The 20,137-nt window shown below is 42.0% G+C and overlaps 1 protein-coding gene across 1 annotated transcript in view; it reads right to left on the bottom strand.

The window, feature by feature from the left end:
* The window catches only part of LOC115144993 (E3 ubiquitin-protein ligase RNF43), a 203,353-nt gene that overhangs the window by 94,607 nt on the left and 88,609 nt on the right, over positions 1-20,137 (bottom strand). Inside the window, exon 2 of the mRNA XM_065023958.1 lies at positions 2,016-2,138. Coding sequence (XP_064880030.1) covers positions 2,016-2,138 — 123 coding nt within the window. The remainder of the gene's footprint in view (positions 1-2,015; positions 2,139-20,137) is intronic.

Raw genomic sequence — 20,137 nt, 5'->3', positions numbered from 1 at the left:
AGGGCCAGGGGTCCTGGGCTGGATCTACTGTGATAGCTGTGACCTTAGCCTGGGGTCCTGGTTACTACCAGTGATAGCTGTGGACCTTAGACCAGGGTCCTGGTTACTATCAGGATAGCTGTGACCTTAGCCTGGTGTCCTGGTAGACCAGTGATAGCTGTGACCTTAGCCAGATTACTACCAGTGATAGCTGTGACCTAGCCCGGGGTCCTGGAAAGATACCAGTGATAGCTCTGACCTTAGCCTCCATTAAAAGTGGATAGCTGTGATCTTTCCTGGGTACGACCAGTGATAGCTGTGACCTTAGCCCGGGTTCCTGGGTCATGACCAGTGATAGCTGTGACCTTAGCTGGGGTCCTGGTTACTACCAGTGATAGCTGAACATGGAATAATGGTCCTGGTTACGTCCAGTGATAGCTGTGACCTTAGCCCGGGTTCCTGGGCCTGACCAGTGATAGCTGTGACCTTAGCCGGGGTCCTGGTTACTACCAGTGATAGCTGTGACCTTAGCCTAGGGTCCTGGGTCACCAGTGATAGCTGTGACCTAGCCCGGTGTCCTGGGTATGACCAGTGATAGCTGTGACCTTAGCCCGGGTCCTGGTTACTACCAGTGATAGCTTGACCTTAGCCTGGGGTCCTGGTTGCACCAGTGATAGCTGTGACCTTAGCCCGGGTTCCTGGGTATGACCAGTGATAGCTGTGACCTTAGCCCGGGCTCCTGGTTACTACCAGTGATGCTGTGACCTTAGCCTAGGGTCCTGGGTACGACTCAGTGATCTGTGACCTGCCCGGTGTCCTGGGGACCAGTGATAGCTGTGACCTGGAGGGGTACTGGGTAAGCACCAGGGATAGCTGTGACCTTAGCCCGGACATTTAAACAAACCAGTTTAGCTGTGACCTTAGCCCGGGGTCCTGGTTAACCATAGCTGTGACCAGCCCGGGGTCCTGGTTACTACCAGTGATAGCTGTGACCTTAGCCCGGTGTCCTGGGTATGACCAGTGATAGCTGTGACCTTAACCAGGGTTTTATAGCTGTGACCTTAGCCCGGGGTCCTGGTTACTACCAGTGATAGCTGTGACCTAGCCCAGGGTCCTTTACTACCAGTGATAGCTGTGACCTTAGCCCGGGGTCCTGGTTACCAGTGAAGCTGTGACCTTAGCCCAGGGTTCTGGGTACTACCAGTGATAGCTGTGACCTTAGCTGGGTCCTGGTTTTACCAGTGATAGCTGTGACCTAAGCCTGGGGTCCTGGGTATATCAGTGATAGCTGTGACCTTAGCCTGGGGTCCTGGGTGACCAGTGATAGCTGTGACCTCAGCCTATTGGTCCTTTGTAAAGGACCAGTGATAGCTGTGACCTCAGCCCGGGGTCCTGGGTACTACCAGTGATAGCTGTGACCTTAGCCTGGGGTCCTGGGTATGACCAGTGATAGCTGTGACCTCAGCGCCTCACATCCAGCGCCAGGAAGCAGGAGGATCTCTTAGCTGGATCTACTGTAGGAGTGGACAGTAGACCAGGGGGGAAAGATTCACCCCATCTACTGCGTGGAGTGGGCAGACCCAAAAGATTTAAGTTTGTAGGAGGACACAGACCAGGGGGAAAGATTTAACCGGATCTACTGTAGGAGTGGACAGTAGACCAGGGGGAAAGACTTAGCCAGATCTACTGTAGGAGTGGACAGTAGACCAGGGGGAAAGATTTAGCTGTGTCTGACTCTCCTCCATTAAAATGGATAGGGTCATCTTTTTCGACCAAGATACGTACAATTCACAATCAGAAACAAATAGCAGACAATCGCTGTCCGCTACACAGCACAGAACATGGAATAATGTTTCCGTCCTATGTCTGGCAGTAGGTTACTGAGCCTCACAGAATCTTAGGGGAGGACAGATATGGCCCGGCGAAGACAGCCCTTCACTTGGACAAGATATTCATTTAACTATTCAATTGAATCACTGCCACCACTCAAACCTTCCATAGTTCGTCCGCAGTATGCATGTGTACAATGGTCTTACCTTGTGGAGCAGAGGCAGACACTGAGGCACCTTTCGCTCCGGGCTCTCCAGCTTGACGATGCTGATGAAGTCTGACTCCTGGCGCTCATCTTCACTGGTGTTGCACAGGGACAGAGGGTGGGACTGGAGAGGAGAGAGAGAAAGCAGGGATTTAGAGCCAACCCAGACATTTAAACAAACCAGGGGTTTAGAACCAAACCAGACGTTTAACCAGACCAGGGGTTTAGAACCAACCCAGACATTTAAACAAAGCAGGCGAAGCCAACCAGACGTTTAACCAGACCAGGGGTTTAGAACCAACCCAGACATTTAACCAAACCAGGAATTTAGAACCAAATCAGACGTTTAACCAAACCAGGAGTTAGAACCAAAACAGACAGAGGGTGAACCAAACCAGCTGTGATTTTAGGTAGCAAAATAAGTGGTTATGGTTATATCATGTCAGTCAGCTTTGCTTTGCTGTGACCAGCATACATACAGTAGCATAGGCCTATTGGTTTTTGTAAAGGACAGTGCAGTATGAAGACATCAACAGAGTAGGTGTCACTCATTTAACACAAAATACAGCTCTGGTGGCGATGGCAGGCAACAATACATCCGCCACACTGATCCTCAACCAGGGGGCCCCTCAGGGTTGTGTGCTTAGTCCCCACCTGTAGTCCCTGTTCACCCACAACTGCGTGGCCGCGCACGACTCCAACACCATCATTAAGTTTGTTGACGACACAAAGGTGGTAGGCCTGATCACTGTCAACGACGAGACAGCCTATAGGAAGGAAGTCAGAGGCCTGGCCGGGTAGTGCCAGGATAACAACCTATCCCTCAACGTAACCAAGACTAAGGAGATGATTGTGGACTACAGGAAAAGGAGGGCCGAACAGGCCCCAGTTCACAATGACGAGGCTGTAGTGGAGCGGGTCGAGAATTTCTATTCCTTGGTGTCCACATCGCCAACAAAATATCATGATCCAAACATACCAAGACAGTTGTGAAGAGGGCACGACAACACCTTTTCCCCCTCAGGAGACTGAAAAGATTTGGCATGATCGGTCCTCAGATCCTCAAAAAGTTCTACAGCTGCACCATGGAGAGATTTATTTTAAACTGCAAAACCCTTACGCCAACGTGTATGGTTGATCTACTGCTCTTCCTGTAGTCCCTTATCAAAGACTACAGTAAGAGTAGATTACAGTAGAGAAGACTACAGTAAGAGTAGATTACAGTAGAGAAGACTACAGTAAGAGAAGACTACAGTAGAGAAGACTACAGTAAGAGTAGATTACAGTAGAGAAGACTACAGTAAGAGAAGACTACAGTAGAGAAGACTACAGTAGAAGACTACAGTAAGATTACAGTAGAGAAGACTACAGTAAGAGAAGACTACAGTAGAGAAGACTACAGTAAGAGAAGACTACAGTAGAGAAGACTACAGTAAGAGAAGACTAGTGACTACTTTATGACTAGTTAATGACTGGTTTATGACTGGTTTATGACTGGTTTATGAAGATTACAGTAGAGAAGACTACAGTAAGAGAAGACTACAGTAAGAGTAGATTACAGTAGAGAAGACTACAGGAAGAGTAGATTACAGTAGAGAAGACTACAGTAAGAGAAGACTACAGTAAGAGTAGACTACAGTAGAGAAGACTACAGGAAGAGTAGATTACAGTAGAGAAGACTACAGTAAGAGAAGACTACAGTAGAGAAGACTACAGTAAGAGTAGACTACAGTAAGAGTAGGTAATGCTACAGAAAGAGAAGACTACAGTAGATAATACTACAGTAAGACTACAGTAGAGAAGACTACAGTAAGAGTAGACTACAGAAAGAGAAGACTACAGTAAGAGTAGACTACAGAAAGAGAAGACTACAGTAGATAATACTACAGAAAGAGAAGTATACAGCAAAAGTGAACTACAGTAGAGAAGACTACAGTAGAGAAGACTACAGTAGATAATACTACAGTAGAGAATACTACAGAAAGAGAAGTACACAGTAAGAGAAGACTACAGTAGTTAAATACTATAGTAGAGAAGACTACAGTAGAGAATAGTACAGTAGATAATACTACAGTAGAGAAGACTACAGTAGAGAAGACTACAGTAGAGAAGACTACAGTAGATAAGACTACAGTAGAGAAGACTACAGTAAGAGAAGACTACAGTAGAGAAGACTACAGTAGAGAAGACTACAGTAGATAATACTACAGTAGATAATACTACAGTAGAGAAGACTACAGTAGAAAAGACTACAGTAGATAATACTACAGTAGAGAATACTATAGTAAGAGAAGACTACAGTAGAGAAGACTACAGTAGAAAAGACTACAGTAGAGAAAACTACAGTAGAGAAGACTACAGTAGTTAAATACTACAGTAGAGAAGACTACAGTAGAAAAGACTACAGTAGATAATACTACAGTAGAGAAGACTACAGTAGAGAAGACTACAGTAGAGAAGACTACAGTAAGAGAAGACTACAGTAGAGAAGACTACATTAGATAATACTATAGTAGAGAAGACTACAGTAGAGAAGACTACAGTAGATAATACTACAGTAGAGAAGACTACAGTAGAGAAGACTACAGTAAGAGAAGACTACAGTAGAGAAGACTACAGTAGAGAAGACTACAGTAGATAATACTACAGTAGATAATACTACAGTAGAGAAGACTATAGTAAGAGAAGACTACAGTAGAGAAGACTACAGTAGAGAAGACTACAGTAGAAAAGACTACAGTAGAGAAGACTACAGTAGAGAAGACTACAGTAAGAGAAGACTACAGTAGAAGACTACAGTAGAGAAATACTATAGTAAGAGAAGACTACAGTAGAAGACTACAGTAGATAATACTACAGTAGAGAATACTATAGTAAGAGAAGACTACAGTAGAGAAGACTATAGTAAGAGAAGACTACAGTAGAGAAGACTACAGTAGAGAAGACTACAGTAGAAAAGACTACAGTAGAGAAGACTACAGTAAGAAGACTACAGTAGAACAGTAGAAGACTACAGTAGATAATACTATAGTAAGAGAAGACTACAGTAGAGAAGACTACAGTAGATAATACTACAGTAGAGAATACTATAGTAAGAGAAGACTACAGTAGAGAAGACTATAGTAAGAGAAGACTATAGTAGAGAAGACTACAGTAGAGAAGACTACAGTAGAAAAGACTACAGTAGAGAAGACTACAGTAGAAAAGACTACAGTAGAGAAGACTACAGAAGTTAAATACTACAGTAGAGAATACTATAGTAAGAGAAGACTACAGTAGAGAAGACTATAGTAAGAGAAGACTACAGTAGAGAAGACTACAGTAGAGAAGACTACAGTAGAACATACTACAGTAGAGAAGACTACAGTAAGAGAAGACTACAGTAGATAATACTACAGTAGAGAATACTACAGAAAGAGAAGTACACAGTAAGAGAAGACTACAGTAGTTAAATACTATAGTAGAGAAGACTACAGTAGAGAATAGTACAGTAGATAATACTACAGTAGAGAAGACTACATTAGATAATACTACAGTAGAAGACTACAGTAGATAATACTACAGTAGAAGACTACAGTAGAAGACTACAGTAAGAGAAGACTACAGTAGAAGACTACATTAGATAATACTACAGTAGAGAGACTAGTAGAGAAGACTACAGTAGAAGACTACAGTAGAAGACTACAGTAGATAATACTATAGTAAGAGAAGACTACAGTAGAAGACTACAGTAGATAATACTACAGTAGAAATACTATAGTAAGAAGACTACAGTAGAAAGACTATAGTAAGACTGGTAGAAGACTACAGTAGAAGACTACAGTAGAAAGACTACAGTAGAAAGACTACAGTAAGACTACAGTAGATAATACTACAGTAGAGAATACTATAGTAAGAGAAGACTACAGTAGAGAAGACTATAGTAAGAGAAGACTACAGGTTCTACAGTAGAAGACTACAGTAGAAAAGACTACAGTAGAAAGACTACAGTAGAAAAGACTACAGTAGAAGACTACAGTAGAAGACTACAGTAGAAAAGACTACAGTAGAAAGACTACAGTAGAGAAGACTACAGTAGTTAAATGACAGTAGAAGACTACAGTAGAAAGACTACAGTTAAGACTACAGTTAATACTATAGTAAGAAGACTACAGTTAAAAGACTACAGTAGATGACTACAGTAAGAGAAGACTACAGTAAGAAGACTACAGTAGAAAAGACTACAGTAGATAATACTATAGTAAGATTACAGTAGAAGACTACAGTAGATAATACTACAGTTACTATAGACTACAGTAGAGAAGACTATAGTAAAAGACTATTTAGAGAAGACTACAGTAAAAGACTACAGTAGAAGACTACAGTAGAAAAGACTATAGAAGACTAGTTTATAGTAGACTACAGTAGAGAAGACTATAGTAGAGAAGACTACAGTAGAAAGACTACAGTGACTACTAGGAACATTACAGTACTGAAGACTACAGTAATCACTACAGTAGATAATACTATGACTACAGTTAATGACTACAGTAGTTAAATACTATAGTAGAAGACTACAGTTTAGAATAGTACAGTAGATAATTACAGTAGACTACATTAGATAATACTACAGTGAGAAGACTACAGTAGATAATACTACAGTAGAGAAGACTACAGTAGATACTACAGTAAGAGAAGACTACAGTAGAAAGACTACATTAGATAATACTACAGTAGAAGACTACAGTAAGAGAAGACAGTAGAGAAGACTACAGTAGAAAGACTACAGTAGATAATACTATAGTAAGAGAAGACTACAGTAGAGAAGACTACAGTAGATAATACTACAGTAGAGAATACTATAGTAAGAGAAGACTACAGTAGAGAAGACTATAGTAAGAGAAGACTACAGTAGAGAAGACTACAGTAGAGAAGACTACAGTAGAAAAGACTACAGTAGAGAAGACTACAGTAAGAGAAGACTACAGTAGATAATACTACAGTAGAGAATACTATAGTAAGAGAAGACTACAGTAGAGAAGACTATAGTAAGAGAAGACTACAGTAGAGAAGACTACAGTAGAGAAGACTACAGTAGAAAAGACTACAGTAGAGAAGACTACAGTAGAAAAGACTACAGTAGAGAAGACTACAGTAGAGAAGACTACAGTAGAAAAGACTACAGTAGAGAAGACTACAGTAGAGAAGACTACAGTAGTTAAATACTACAGTAGAGAAGACTACAGTAGAGAAGACTACAGTAGGAAGACTACAGTAGATAATACTATAGTAAGAGAAGACTACAGTAGAAAAGACTACAGTAGAGAAGACTACAGTAAGAGAAGACTACAGTAAGAGAAGACTACAGTAGAAAAGACTACAGTAGAGAAGACTACAGTAGAGAAGACTACAGTAAGAGAAGACTACAGTAGAAAAGACTACAGTAGAGAAGACTACAGTAGAGAAGACTACAGTAGAGAAGACTACAGTAGTTAAATACTACAGTAAAGAAGACTACAGTAAGAGAAGACTACAGTAGAGAAGACTACAGTACAGAAGACTACAGTAGAGAAGACTACAGTAGATAATACTATAGTAAGAGAAGACTACAGTAGAGAAGACTACAGTAGAGAAGACTACAGTAGAAAAGACTACAGTAAGAGAAGACTACAGTAGATAATACTACAGTAGAGAATACTACAGAAAGAGAAGTACACAGTAAGAGAAGACTACAGTAGTTAAATAATATAGTAGAGAAGACTACAGTAGAGAATAGTACAGTAGATAATACTACAGTAGAGAAGACTACAGTAGAAGACTACAGTATAAGACTACAGTAGAAAGACTACATTAGATAATACTATAGTAGAAGACTACAGTAGAAGACTATAGATAATACTACAGTAGAAGACTACAGTAGAGAAGACTACAGTAAGAGAAGACTACAGTAGAGAAGACTACAGTAGAGAAGACTACAGTAGATAATACTACAGTAGATAATACTACAGTAGAGAAGACTATAGTAAGAGAAGACTACAGTAGAGAAGACTACAGTAGAGAAGACTACAGTAGAAAAGACTACAGTAGAGAAGACTACAGTAGAGAAGACTACAGTAAGAGAAGACTACAGTAGAGAAGACTACAGTAGAGAAGACTACAGTAGATAATACTATAGTAAGAGAAGACTACAGTATAGACACAGTATAATACTACAGTAGAGAATACTATAGTAAGAGAAGACTACAGTAGAAAGACTATAGTAAGAGAAGACTACAGTGCAAGACTACAGTAGAGAAGACTACAGTAGAAAAGACTACAGTAGAGAAGACTACAGTAGAGAAGACTACAGTAGATAATACTATAGTAAGAGAAGACTACAGTAGAGAAGACTATAGTAAGAGAAGACTATAGTAGAGAAGACTACAGTAGAGAAGACTACAGTAAGAGAAGACTACAGTAGAGAAGACTACAGTAGAGAAGACTACAGTAGAGAAGACTACAGTAGATAATACTATAGTAAGAGAAGACTACAGTAGAGAAGACTACAGTAGATAATACTACAGTAGAGAATACTATAGTAAGAGAAGACTACAGTAGAGAAGACTATAGTAAGAGAAGACTATAGTAGAGAAGACTACAGTAGAGAAGACTACAGTAGAAAAGACTACAGTAGAGAAGACTACAGTAGAAAAGACTACAGTAGAGAAGACTACAGAAGTTAAATACTACAGTAGAGAATACTATAGTAAGAGAAGACTACAGTAGAGAAGACTATAGTAAGAGAAGACTACAGTAGAGAAGACTACAGTAGAGAAGACTACAGTAGAACATACTACAGTAGAGAATACTACAGAAAGAGAAGTACACAGTAAGAGAAGACTACAGTAGTTAAATACTATAGTAGAGAAGACTACAGTAGAGAATAGTACAGTAGATAATACTACAGTAGAGAAGACTACATTAGATAATACTACAGTAGAGAAGACTACAGTAGATAATACTACAGTAGAGAAGACTACAGTAGAGAAGACTACATTAGATAATACTACAGTAGAGAAGACTACAGTAAGAGAAGACTACAGTAGAGAAGACTACAGTAGAGAAGACTACAGTAGATAATACTATAGTAAGAGAAGACTACAGTAGAGAAGACTACAGTAGATAATACTACAGTAGAGAATACTATAGTAAGAGAAGACTACAGTAGAGAAGACTATAGTAAGAGAAGACTACAGTAGAGAAGACTACAGTAGAGAAGACTGCAGTAGAAAAGACTACAGTAGAGAAGACTACAGTAAGAGAAGACTACAGTAGATAATACTACAGTAGAGAATACTATAGTAAGAGAAGACTACAGTAGAGAAGACTATAGTAAGACTACATAGAAGACTACAGTAGAGAAGACTACAGTAGAAAAGACTACAGTAGAGAAGACTACAGTAGAAAAGACTACAGTAAGAGAAGACTACAGTAAGAGAAGACTACAGTAGATAATACTACAGTAGAGAATACTATAGTAAGAGAAGACTACAGTAGAGAAGACTATAGTAAGAGAATACTACAGTAGAGAAGACTACAGTAGAAAAGACTACAGTAGAGAAGACTACAGTAGAAAAGACTACAGTAGAGAAGACTACAGTAGAGAAGACTACAGTAGTTAAATACTACAGTAGAGAAGACTACAGTAGAGAAGACTACAGTAGGAAGACTACAGTAGATAATACTATAGTAGAGAATACTATAGTAAGAGAAGACTACAGTAGAGAAGACTATAGTAAGAGAATACTACAGTAGAGAAGACTACAGTAGAGAAGACTACAGTAGAAAAGACTACAGTAGAGAAGACTACAGTAGAAAAGACTACAGTAGAGAAGACTACAGTAGAAAAGACTACTGTCTACAGTAGAAGACTACAGTAGAGAAGACTACAGTAAGAGAAGACTACAGTCTACAGTAGAAGACTACAGTAGAAGACTACAGTAAGAGAAGACTACAGTCTACAGTAGAGAAGACTACAGTAGAAGACTACAGTAGTTAAATACTACAGTAGAGAAGACTACAGTAGTTAAATACTAGAGAAGACAGTAGAAAAGACTACAGTGAAAGACTACAGTAGAAAACTACAGCCTACAGTAGAAGACTACAGTAGAAAAGACTACAGTAGAAAAGACTACAGTAGAGAAGACTACAGTAGAGAAGACTACAGTAAGAGAAGACTACAGTAGAAAAGACTACAGTAGAGAAGACTACAGTAGAGAAGACTACAGTAAGAGAAGACTACAGTAGAAAAGACTACAGTAGAGAAGACTACAGTAGAGAAGACTACAGTAGAGAAGACTACAGTAGTTAAATACTACAGTAGAGAAGACTACAGTAGTTAAATACTACAGTAGAGAAGACTACAGTAGAGAAGACTACAGTAGATAATACTATAGTAAGAGAAGACTACAGTAAGAGAAGACTACAGTAGAGAATACTATAGTAAGAGAAGACTACAGTAGAGAAGACTATAGTAAGAGAAGACTACAGTAAGATAAGACTACAGTAGAGAAAGGGAGAGCGAGAGGGAGACAGAAAGAGGAAGAGCAAGAGAGAGAGCGAGAGAAAAAGAAAGCGAGGGAGAGAGAGTAGAAAGGTAGAAAGCGTGAAAGGGAGAGTGGGGAGAGAGAAAACAAGAACAAGAATGAGAATGAGAGAAGAGAGTAAACCATGGGGCACTGGTTCATGAATGGTTATGGCTGGTTCATGAATGGTTTTGACTGGTTTATGACTAGTTAATGACTGGTTTATGACTGGTTCATGAATGGTTATGGCTGGTTTATGAATGGTTATGACTGGTTTATGAATGGTTATGACTGGTTTATGACTAGTTAATGACTGGTTTATGACTGGTTTATGACTGGTTTATGACTGGTTATGGCTGGTTTATGAATGTTTATGACTGGTTCATGAATGGTTCATGAATGGTTCATGAATGGTTAATGACTAGTTAATGACTAGTTAATGACTAGTTAATGACTAGTTAATGACAAGTTAATGACTGGTTAATGACTGGTTTATGACTGGTTTATGACTAGTTTATGACTAGTTTATGACTATTTAATGACTGGTTTAACTAGTTTATAACTAGTTTATGACTGTTAATGACTGGTTAATGACTGGTTAATGACTGGTTTATGACTAGTTTATTACTAGTTTATGACTGGTTAATGACTGGTTAATCACTAGTTAATGACTAGTTAATGACTGGTTTATGACTGGTTTATGACTAGTTTATGACTAGTTTATGTGCCACAACTGCCTGATAGAATACTACAGACATCAGAGCACCAGCAACGTAAAAAAAAAAGTTTTGACTGATCATTACAGAGGGCCTTGTACACTAACAAGCCAAGAAGTCTGTCTGCACCAGACCAGGGTTAGACTTTCCATTTCTCAGCGATGAGACAAGACTGTAACTACCAATTGAATACCACGAAATTGGGGAGAAAAAGAGGTAAAAAATAACAAAGAAATTGACTTTCCGTTTCTAAGCTTGACAACAAATGCGTCCCAAATGGCACCCTATTCCCTATATAGTGCACTATTATAGCACCCTATTCCCTATATAGTGCACTACTATAGCACCCTATTCCCTATATAGTGCACTATTATAGCACCCTATTCCCTATATAGTGCACTATTATAGCACCCTATTCCCTATATAGTGCACTATTATAGCACCCTATTCCCTATATAGTGCACTACTATAGCACCCTATTCCCTATATAGTGCACTAATATAACACCCTATTCCCTGTATATAGTGCACTATTATAGCACCCTATTCCCTATATAGTGCACTAATATAGCACCCTATTCCCTATATAGTGCACCACTTTTGATTAGGGCCCATAGGGGTCAAAAATAGTGCACTATAGGGGACGAAGCTAAAGTTTGGCCTTCAGATACAGCTGGGTCGTCCCCAAAACACAACACTAATAGGGGCTAAATCAGAGGTCAGGCGTTGTGTTTACAGCTCTGCCAGAGAAAACACTGTTAAACTGGATGTGAACGAAGTATTTACAGAGACCGACTGGGAGAGATGTTATTGTAAACAGAGGACAGAGTGTAGTCACAGCACACAGCTGGAGACGCGTACACACACACGCGTCACACACACACACGCGTCACACACACACACACGCGTCACACACACACACACACATGCACGCACATGTAGGGTCATATCCGCCCCCCTACCAAAATACCTTACCCAACCTGCTGTAGCTATGTGTCTGCCTTATGACTGATGAATAGAGGCTGCTAATGTCCAGCAGGCCCAGTCTGAGGGTTCTGTCCAGCAGGCCCAGTCTGAGGGTTCTGTCCAGCAGGCCCAGTGTGAGGGTTCTGTCCAGCAGGCCCAATCTGAGGTTTCTGTCCAGCAGGCCCAGTCTGATTGTTCTGTCCAGCAGGCCCAGTCTGAGGGTTCTGTCCAGCAGGCCCAGTCTGAGGGTTCTGTCCAGCAGGCCCAGTCTGAGGGTTCTGTCCAGCAGGCCCAGTCTGATTGTTCTGTCCAGCAGGCCCAGTCTGAGGGTTCTGTCCAGCAGGCCCAGTCTGAGGGTTCTGTCCAGCAGGCCCAGTCTGATTGTTCTGTCCAGCAGGCCCAGTCTGAGGGTTCTGTCCAGCAGGCCCAGTCTGATTGGTCTGTCCAGCAGGCCCAGTCTGATTGGTCTGTCCAGCAGGCCCAGTCTGATTGGTCTGTCCAGCAGGCCCAGTCTGATTGGTCTGTCCAGCAGGCCCAGTCTGATTGGTCTGTCCAGCAGGCCCAGTCTGATTGGTCTGGCCTTGTCCAGGCTTGCCCTGGGACATGGCTGTGTTCCTATGGCGCCATAGGACTCTGGTCTACAGCCCATAGAAGTCTGTGGATCCATGTCTGAGGACAAGGCCCTGGGTTCTGCCACGCTAACTCTGGAGCTACGTTACGGAGCCTGGCAGCTGCTTTCCCAATCTACGTTATCTAGGCCCAAATTAGAGAGCCACAGTGGAACAATACAAGTCCAAAAATCTAAAATGACAACTACTCTGCCGTCGACATCACCACGCTTTGACATAGTACAGGCTGAGGAACAATATACCTATTCAGGCTTTTAGCTTGTGTATTGCCGCATTCACGACAACTGGGAACTCTAGGAAATACGAGGTTGAATCATGACGTCGGTGATCTTCCTGTGGGAAAGTCAGAGCTCTAGAAAGAGTCCCGAGTTCCCGAGTTGGACGACCATTTAAAACATGATTTTTCCCCTTTTCTGAGTAACAACAACAACAGCAACAACAACAACAACAGCAGCAACAACAACAACAACCAGAGTTCCCAGGTGTTTTCGAACACGGCATTAATCCGGTTTCACTCGCTCTACTTGGATCTGTTTTATTGTATTGTCTATTACATACGATCCAATGTAACCCACTGGTACCATGTTCACATGTAACACAACACCTAGCAATGTAACACAATGAAACACAACCTAGCAATGTGGAAGTTGTGGAATTACTGGTATAAAACTACTGACATCAAAATCTGTCTATGATCTGTCTATGATCTGTCTATAATCTGTCTACGGTCTGTCTATGATCTGTCTATGGTCTGTCTGTCTATGATCTGTCTATAATCTGTCTATGATCTGTCTATAATCTGTCTATGATCTGTCTATGATCTGTCTATGGTCTGTCTATGATCTGTCTATAATCTGTCTATAATCTGTCTATAATCTGTCTATGATCTGTCTATGATCTGTCTATGGTCTGTCTATAATCTGTCTATATAACCTGTTTTATGGTCTGTCTATAATCTGTCTATGATCTGTCTATAATCTGTCTATAATCTGTCTATGGTCTGTCTATAATCTGTCTATGGTCTGTCTATGATCTGTCTATGATCTGTCTATGGTCTGTCTACGGTCTGTCTATAATCTGTCTATAATCTGTCTATAATCTGTCTATAATCTGTCTACGGTCTGTCTATGATCTGTCTATGATCTGTCTATAATCTGTCTATAATCTGTCTATGATCTGTCTATGATCTGTCTATGATCTGTCTATGGTCTGTCTACGGTCTGTCTACGATCTGTCTATGATCTGTCTATGATCTGTCTACGGTCTGTCTACGGTCTGTCTACGATCTGTCTACGATCTGTCTATGATCTGTCTATAATCTGTCTATGATCTGTCTATAATCTGTCTACAGTCTGTCTACGGTCTGTCTATAATCTGTCTACGGTCTGTCTATAATCTGTCTACGGTCTGTCTATGATCTGTCTATGGTCTGTCTATGATCTGTCTATGGTCTGTCTATAATCTGTCTATAATCTGTCTATGATCTGTCTATGATCTGTCTATGATCTGTCTATGGTCTGTCTACGGTCTGTCTATGATCTGTCTATGATCTGTCTATGATCTGTCCACAATATTTCACTTTCCTTGTACTGTCTGTATCCAATGCTTGTCAACTTCTCTAACCTAGGCCTGCCTGCATTGAAGATTCTAACATGTTGTTGTTCGTGACAGTGCCTATGTTTTGCATTGCTTACAGGACTAGGCATTATATTCTTTTTTAAACATGCCCTCACTTCACTTACAATCAACTGACTGTGAACAGTGTCCAGATACCACTATTTGTACCCTTTTCCAGTTAGTAGGAGTCTGGTGCTAGGCTATAAACAGCATCATACACAGGCAGACAGACAGACTGAAACCTCTTCATTTGGTTTTTGTACGGGCTTGAGAAAAAGTGGGCCTGGGAACCAAAATCACTGAGTCTCTATTTCACAGGGACTAGAAACCACAGAGCGCACAAACAGTTCTCTGCTCTGTTAACAATGGTCACTCCTCCTCCTCCCTCCCTCTCCTCCTCCCTCCTTCCCTCTCCTCCTCCCTCCCTCCCTCCCTCCCTCCCCTCCCTCCCTCCCTCCCTCCCTCCCCTCCTCCTCCTCCTCCTCCTCCCTCCCTCCCTCTCCTCCTCCTCCTCCTTCCCTCCCTCCCTCCCTCCCTCCCTCTCCTTCTTCTTCTCCTCCCTCCCTCCTCCTCCCTCCCTCCCTCCCTCCCTCCTCCTCCTCCCTCCCTCCCTCCCTCTCCTCCTCCTCCTCCCTCCCTCCCTCCTTCTCCTCCTCCTCCTCCCTCCCTCTCCTTCTCCTCCTCCTCCCTCCCTCCCTCCTCCTCCTCCTCCCTCCCCTCCCCTCCCTCCCCCCCACCTTCTCCTCCTTCCTCTCCTCCATCTACATCTGTTTACAAAGCTGGGGAGATCTTCTATTCTCGTCCTTCTTCTTCTCTCCATTCCTTTGTAGCCACGATTAAAGACATTCCTATTCAGCTCAAAGTCTGACTGCCCCAAAAATACTCCAAGGCAAGAATCTAACAGCCTGAAAAACAAACAGACCAGCAGAAAAACATGGAAAATAAATAGTAGCTATGGTGAGAAGTCAATAATTTCTTCCCTCTCTTTGCCCACGGGGTCTTCTTTTATCATGTGCCAATAATCGGCAGCACCGCGACTAAGGAACTGTGACAGCATGGACAGCGCCATTGAGGCTATCTTCATTTTAAAGTAGTTAATTAGTCTTCTTCTTCATTGGTTGATTGCTCACAACTCATAGGAATCCACACCCAATTGACTACTTTAAAATGGTGGAAGCCCTCAATGGCAATGTCCATGTTGAAACGGGTTATATCCATGATGAGTCCTGTACCTATCTATTTTATATTTTTGTTGACCAAATTCAAAACTCTTTCATTGACACAAAAAAATTATAATTTCATGGGCTTATTTTAGTGGACAGATTTTTGGGCTGAGTAAAACCATCTCGCTTCGTCTCTTCCTCTCTGGTCAGGGTGAGACAAGAGAGAGATGAGAGACGAGACAGAGAAACAGAGACAAGAGACAGAGACAGAGACAGAGAGACAAAGACAGAGAGAAGAAGAAAAAAAACTTGACAAAGTACAGGCTCAGTGAGCACAGCCTTGCCATTGAGAAGGGTAGACACAGGAAAAAACCTGGCTCCCTGTAGAGGAAAGGCTGTGCAACTACTGCACAACAACAGAACCTGAGACGGAGCTGCATTTCCTGATAAAAATGTAAAAAATATCAAAACAATTAGAGAGTGCCATTTTCCCAAATATGAAACCCTTATTCAAGGTTTCAAAGACCTCTCTGATGAGGATAGGCTACCCGTCCTGTTGGGGGAGGACGCAGAGAGCTGTGGGTTGGCAGCGCACTACATTGAAGACCTCTCTGATGAGGATAGGCTACCCGTCCTGCTGGGGGAGGACGCAGAGAGCTGTGGGTTGTCAGCGCACTACATTGCTGCCTGCCATAAGTTGAGGGACAGTGTCTGACAGACCAATCCACCTGCACATGTCCTCTACTGTATGCTTATTGTTGTTGTTGAATGTGGTGGTTATTTTGACACTTGGTTATTGTTGTTACTGTTGTCCCCTTGACAATTTTGATTCTCATTTTTATATCGGAAATATCCTAAATGAGCTTTGGCAATATGTACATTGTTACGTCATGCCAATAAAGCAAATTGAATTGAATTGAAAATTGAGAGAAAGAGAGAGATTAGACCCAACCAAATCATGAGAAAACAAAAAGATAATTACTTGACACATTGGAAAGACTTAACAAAAAAACAGAGCAAACTAGAATGCTATTTGGCCCCAAACAGAGAGTACACAGTGGCAGAATATCTGACCACTGTGACTGACCCTAAACAGAGAGTGAGAATACTTTGACTAAACTGTACAGACTTAGTGAGCATAGCCTTGCTATTGAGAAAGGCCGCCATAGACAGACCTGGCTCTCAAGAGAAGACAGGCTATGTGCTCACTGCCCACAAAATGAGGTGGAAACTGAGCTGCACTTCCTAACCTCCTGCCCAACTCCTGTTTGTTCTTCCTGGCAACCAGTGAAGAACAAACACCATTGTAAATACAACCCATATTTATGCTTATTTATTTTCCCTTGTGTTCTTTAACCATTTGCACATTGTTACAACACTGTATATATATATATATATATATATATATATATATGACATTTGTAATGTCTTTATTGTTTTGAAATTTCTGTATGTGTATGTCTACTGTTAATTTTTATTGTTTATTTCACTTTTGTATATTATCTACCTCACTTGCTTTGGCAATGTTAACACATGTTAATTCTGTGTGGTTACAGGGTTAATTCTGCGTGGTTACAGGGTTGGGTTAATTCTGCATGGTTACAGGGTTAATTCTGCCTGGTTACAGGGTTAATTCTGCCTGGTTACAGGGTTAATTCTGCCTGGTTACAGGGTTAATTCTGCATAGTTACAGGGTTAATTCTGCGTGGTTACAGGGTTAATTCTGCCTGGTTACAGGGTTAATTCTGCATGGTTACAGGGTTAATTCTGCGTGGTTGCAGGGTTAATTCTGTGTGGTTACAGGGTGAATTCTGCGTGGTTGCAGGGTGAATTCTGCATGGTTACAGGGTTAAAACATAAATAACTCAAAAGGTTAATAGTTTAGGTATTAATTCCAAGATGTTAAGGTTATGGTCTGGGGAAGACTTCTAAACAAAGTGCTGTATCATCTCCCTGTATCATCTCCCTGTATCATCTCCCTGTATCATCTCCCTCTATCATCTCCCTGTATCATCTCCCTCTATCATCTCCCTGTATCATCTCATCTCCCTGTATCATCTCCCTGTATCATCTCCCTGTAGTGGTTTATGCAGCTCTGAGGATCCTTTTCAAACGTCCAAAATCTACAGCTCAGCCAGGGGCTCCAGCAAAAGAGAGATCCTCTCTGTGAGCCTGATGCTGGCTGGCTGGCTGGCTGGCTGGCTGACGGACTGGCTGGCTGGCTGGCTGGCTGGCCATACTGAGGCTCACTCCACCATTAAACACACACCTGGTCAACACACACACACATTCTCATGCACACTTACCAATGCATTCACACACACATCGATACACGCACGCACAGACAGAAACACACTCACAGACACACACACAGACAGAAACACACACAGACAGACAGAAACACACTCACAGACACACACACAGACAGAAACACACTCCCAGACACAGACAGAAACACTCACAGACACACCGGAGACTGGATTAAAAGGTCAGGTTCTTCCAAGAGGACTGGAGGAGTAGGAAAAAGTAATGTTAGAGACTTTCAGCAGAGGGTCTGTGGTTTTGCCAGTCTAGAGACCCTCTCCTTCTGTCTCTGTCTCACTCTCTGTCTCTCTCCCTCACGCCCCCTCTCTCCCTCCATATCCCTCTCTCTCTTTCTAATTTCTCTCTCTCTCCCTCTCCCTCTCTCTCGCTCTCGCACTCCCTCTCCCTCTCTCGCACTCCCTCTCCCTCTCTCGCACTCCCTCTCCCTCTCTCTCTCCATATCCCTCTCTCTCTTTCCTTCTCTCTTTCTAATTTCTCCCTCTCTCTCTCTCCCTCTCCCTCTCTCGCACTCTCTCCCTCGATCGCACTCCCTCTCCCTCACTCGCTCTCCCTCCCTCTCTCCTCAGGGCTTCAACTCAGGGCCAACAGGTCTGTCTCATGTTCTCCAGCTCAGGGAGTCAGTAGGAGTCTGAGGTGATTAGACAAGTTCAAACAGCAACACTTCCTCTGAACCGTGTGAACTTCCTGTCCCCGTCAGAGATCTGTGTCAACAACAAAGGGACGGTTCGTGGGGAAAAGATGAGTTCGCCGGCCGCCTGTCTGATGCAGACCGCCTATCATTAGCGTGGGTATGAGAGTTGTAGAGTGTGTGTGTGTGTGTGTGTGTACGCATCGGAGTGAGTGTGTAAGGAAGTCTGGGATTGTGTGAATGTGTGTGTGCGCGAAGCACTGCCGCAACGCATTATATTTTACAATGAACTACTTCCTCCACTAACAGAACTACTTCCTCCACTAACAGAACTACTTCCTCCACTAACAGAACTACTTCCTCCACTAACAAAACTACTTCCTCCACTAACAGAACTACTTCCTCAACTAACAGAACTACTTCCTCCACTAACAGAACTACTTCCTCCACTAACAGAACTACTTCCTCCACTAACAAAACTACTTCCTCCACTAACAGAACTACTTCCTCCACTAACAGAACTACTTCCTCCACTAACAAAACTACTTCCTCAACTAACAGAACTACTTCCTCCACTAACAGAACTACTTCCTCCACTAACAAAACTACTTCCTCCACTAACAGAACTACTTCCTCCACTAACAGAACTACTTCCTCCACTAACAGAACTACTTCCTCCACTAACAAAACTACTTCCTCCACTAACAGAACTACTTCCTCAACTAACAGAACTACTTCCTCCACTAACAGAACTACTTCCTCCACTAACAGAACTACTTCCTCCACTAACAGAACTACTTCCTCCACTAACAGAACTACTTCCTCCACTAACAGAACTACTTCCTCCACTAACAGAACTACTTCCTCCACTAACAAAACTACTTCCTCCACTAACAAAACTACTTCTTCAACTAACAGAACTACTTCCTCCACTAACAGAACTACTTCCTCCACTAACAGAACTACTTCCTCCACTAACAAAACTACTTCCTCCACTAACAAAACTACTTCCTCAACTAACAGAACTACTTCCTCCACTAACAGAACTACTTCCTCCACTAACAGAACTACTTCCTCCACTAACAGAACTACTTCCTCCACTAACAGAACTACTTCCTCCTCTAACAGAAGAGAACTACTTCCTCCTCTAACAGAAGAGATCTACTTCCTCCTCTAACAGAAGAGAACTACTTCCTCCGTTAACAGAAGGGAACTACTTCCTCCTCTAACAGAAGGGAACTACTTCCTCCTCTAACAGAAGGGAACTACTTCCTCCTCTAACAGAAGGGAACTACTTCCTCCTCTAACAGAAGAGAACTACTTCATCCATTAACAGAAGATAACTACTTCCTCCTCTAACAGAAGATGACTACTTCCTCCTCTAATAGAAGGGAACTACTTCCTCCTCTAACAGAAGAGAACTACTTCCTCCTCTAATAGAAGGGAACTACTTCCTCCTCTAACAGAAGAGAACTACTTCCTCCTCTAACAGAAGAGAACTACTTCCTCCTCTAACAGAACAGAACTACTTCCTCCT

The sequence above is a fragment of the Oncorhynchus nerka genome, linkage group LG10 (assembly GCF_034236695.1).
Source record: "Oncorhynchus nerka isolate Pitt River linkage group LG10, Oner_Uvic_2.0, whole genome shotgun sequence".
In the NCBI taxonomy this organism is placed as follows: domain Eukaryota; kingdom Metazoa; phylum Chordata; class Actinopteri; order Salmoniformes; family Salmonidae; genus Oncorhynchus; species Oncorhynchus nerka.
The sequence above is the reverse complement of the archived record's forward strand: the minus strand, read 5'-3'. Positions and strand labels throughout refer to the sequence as shown.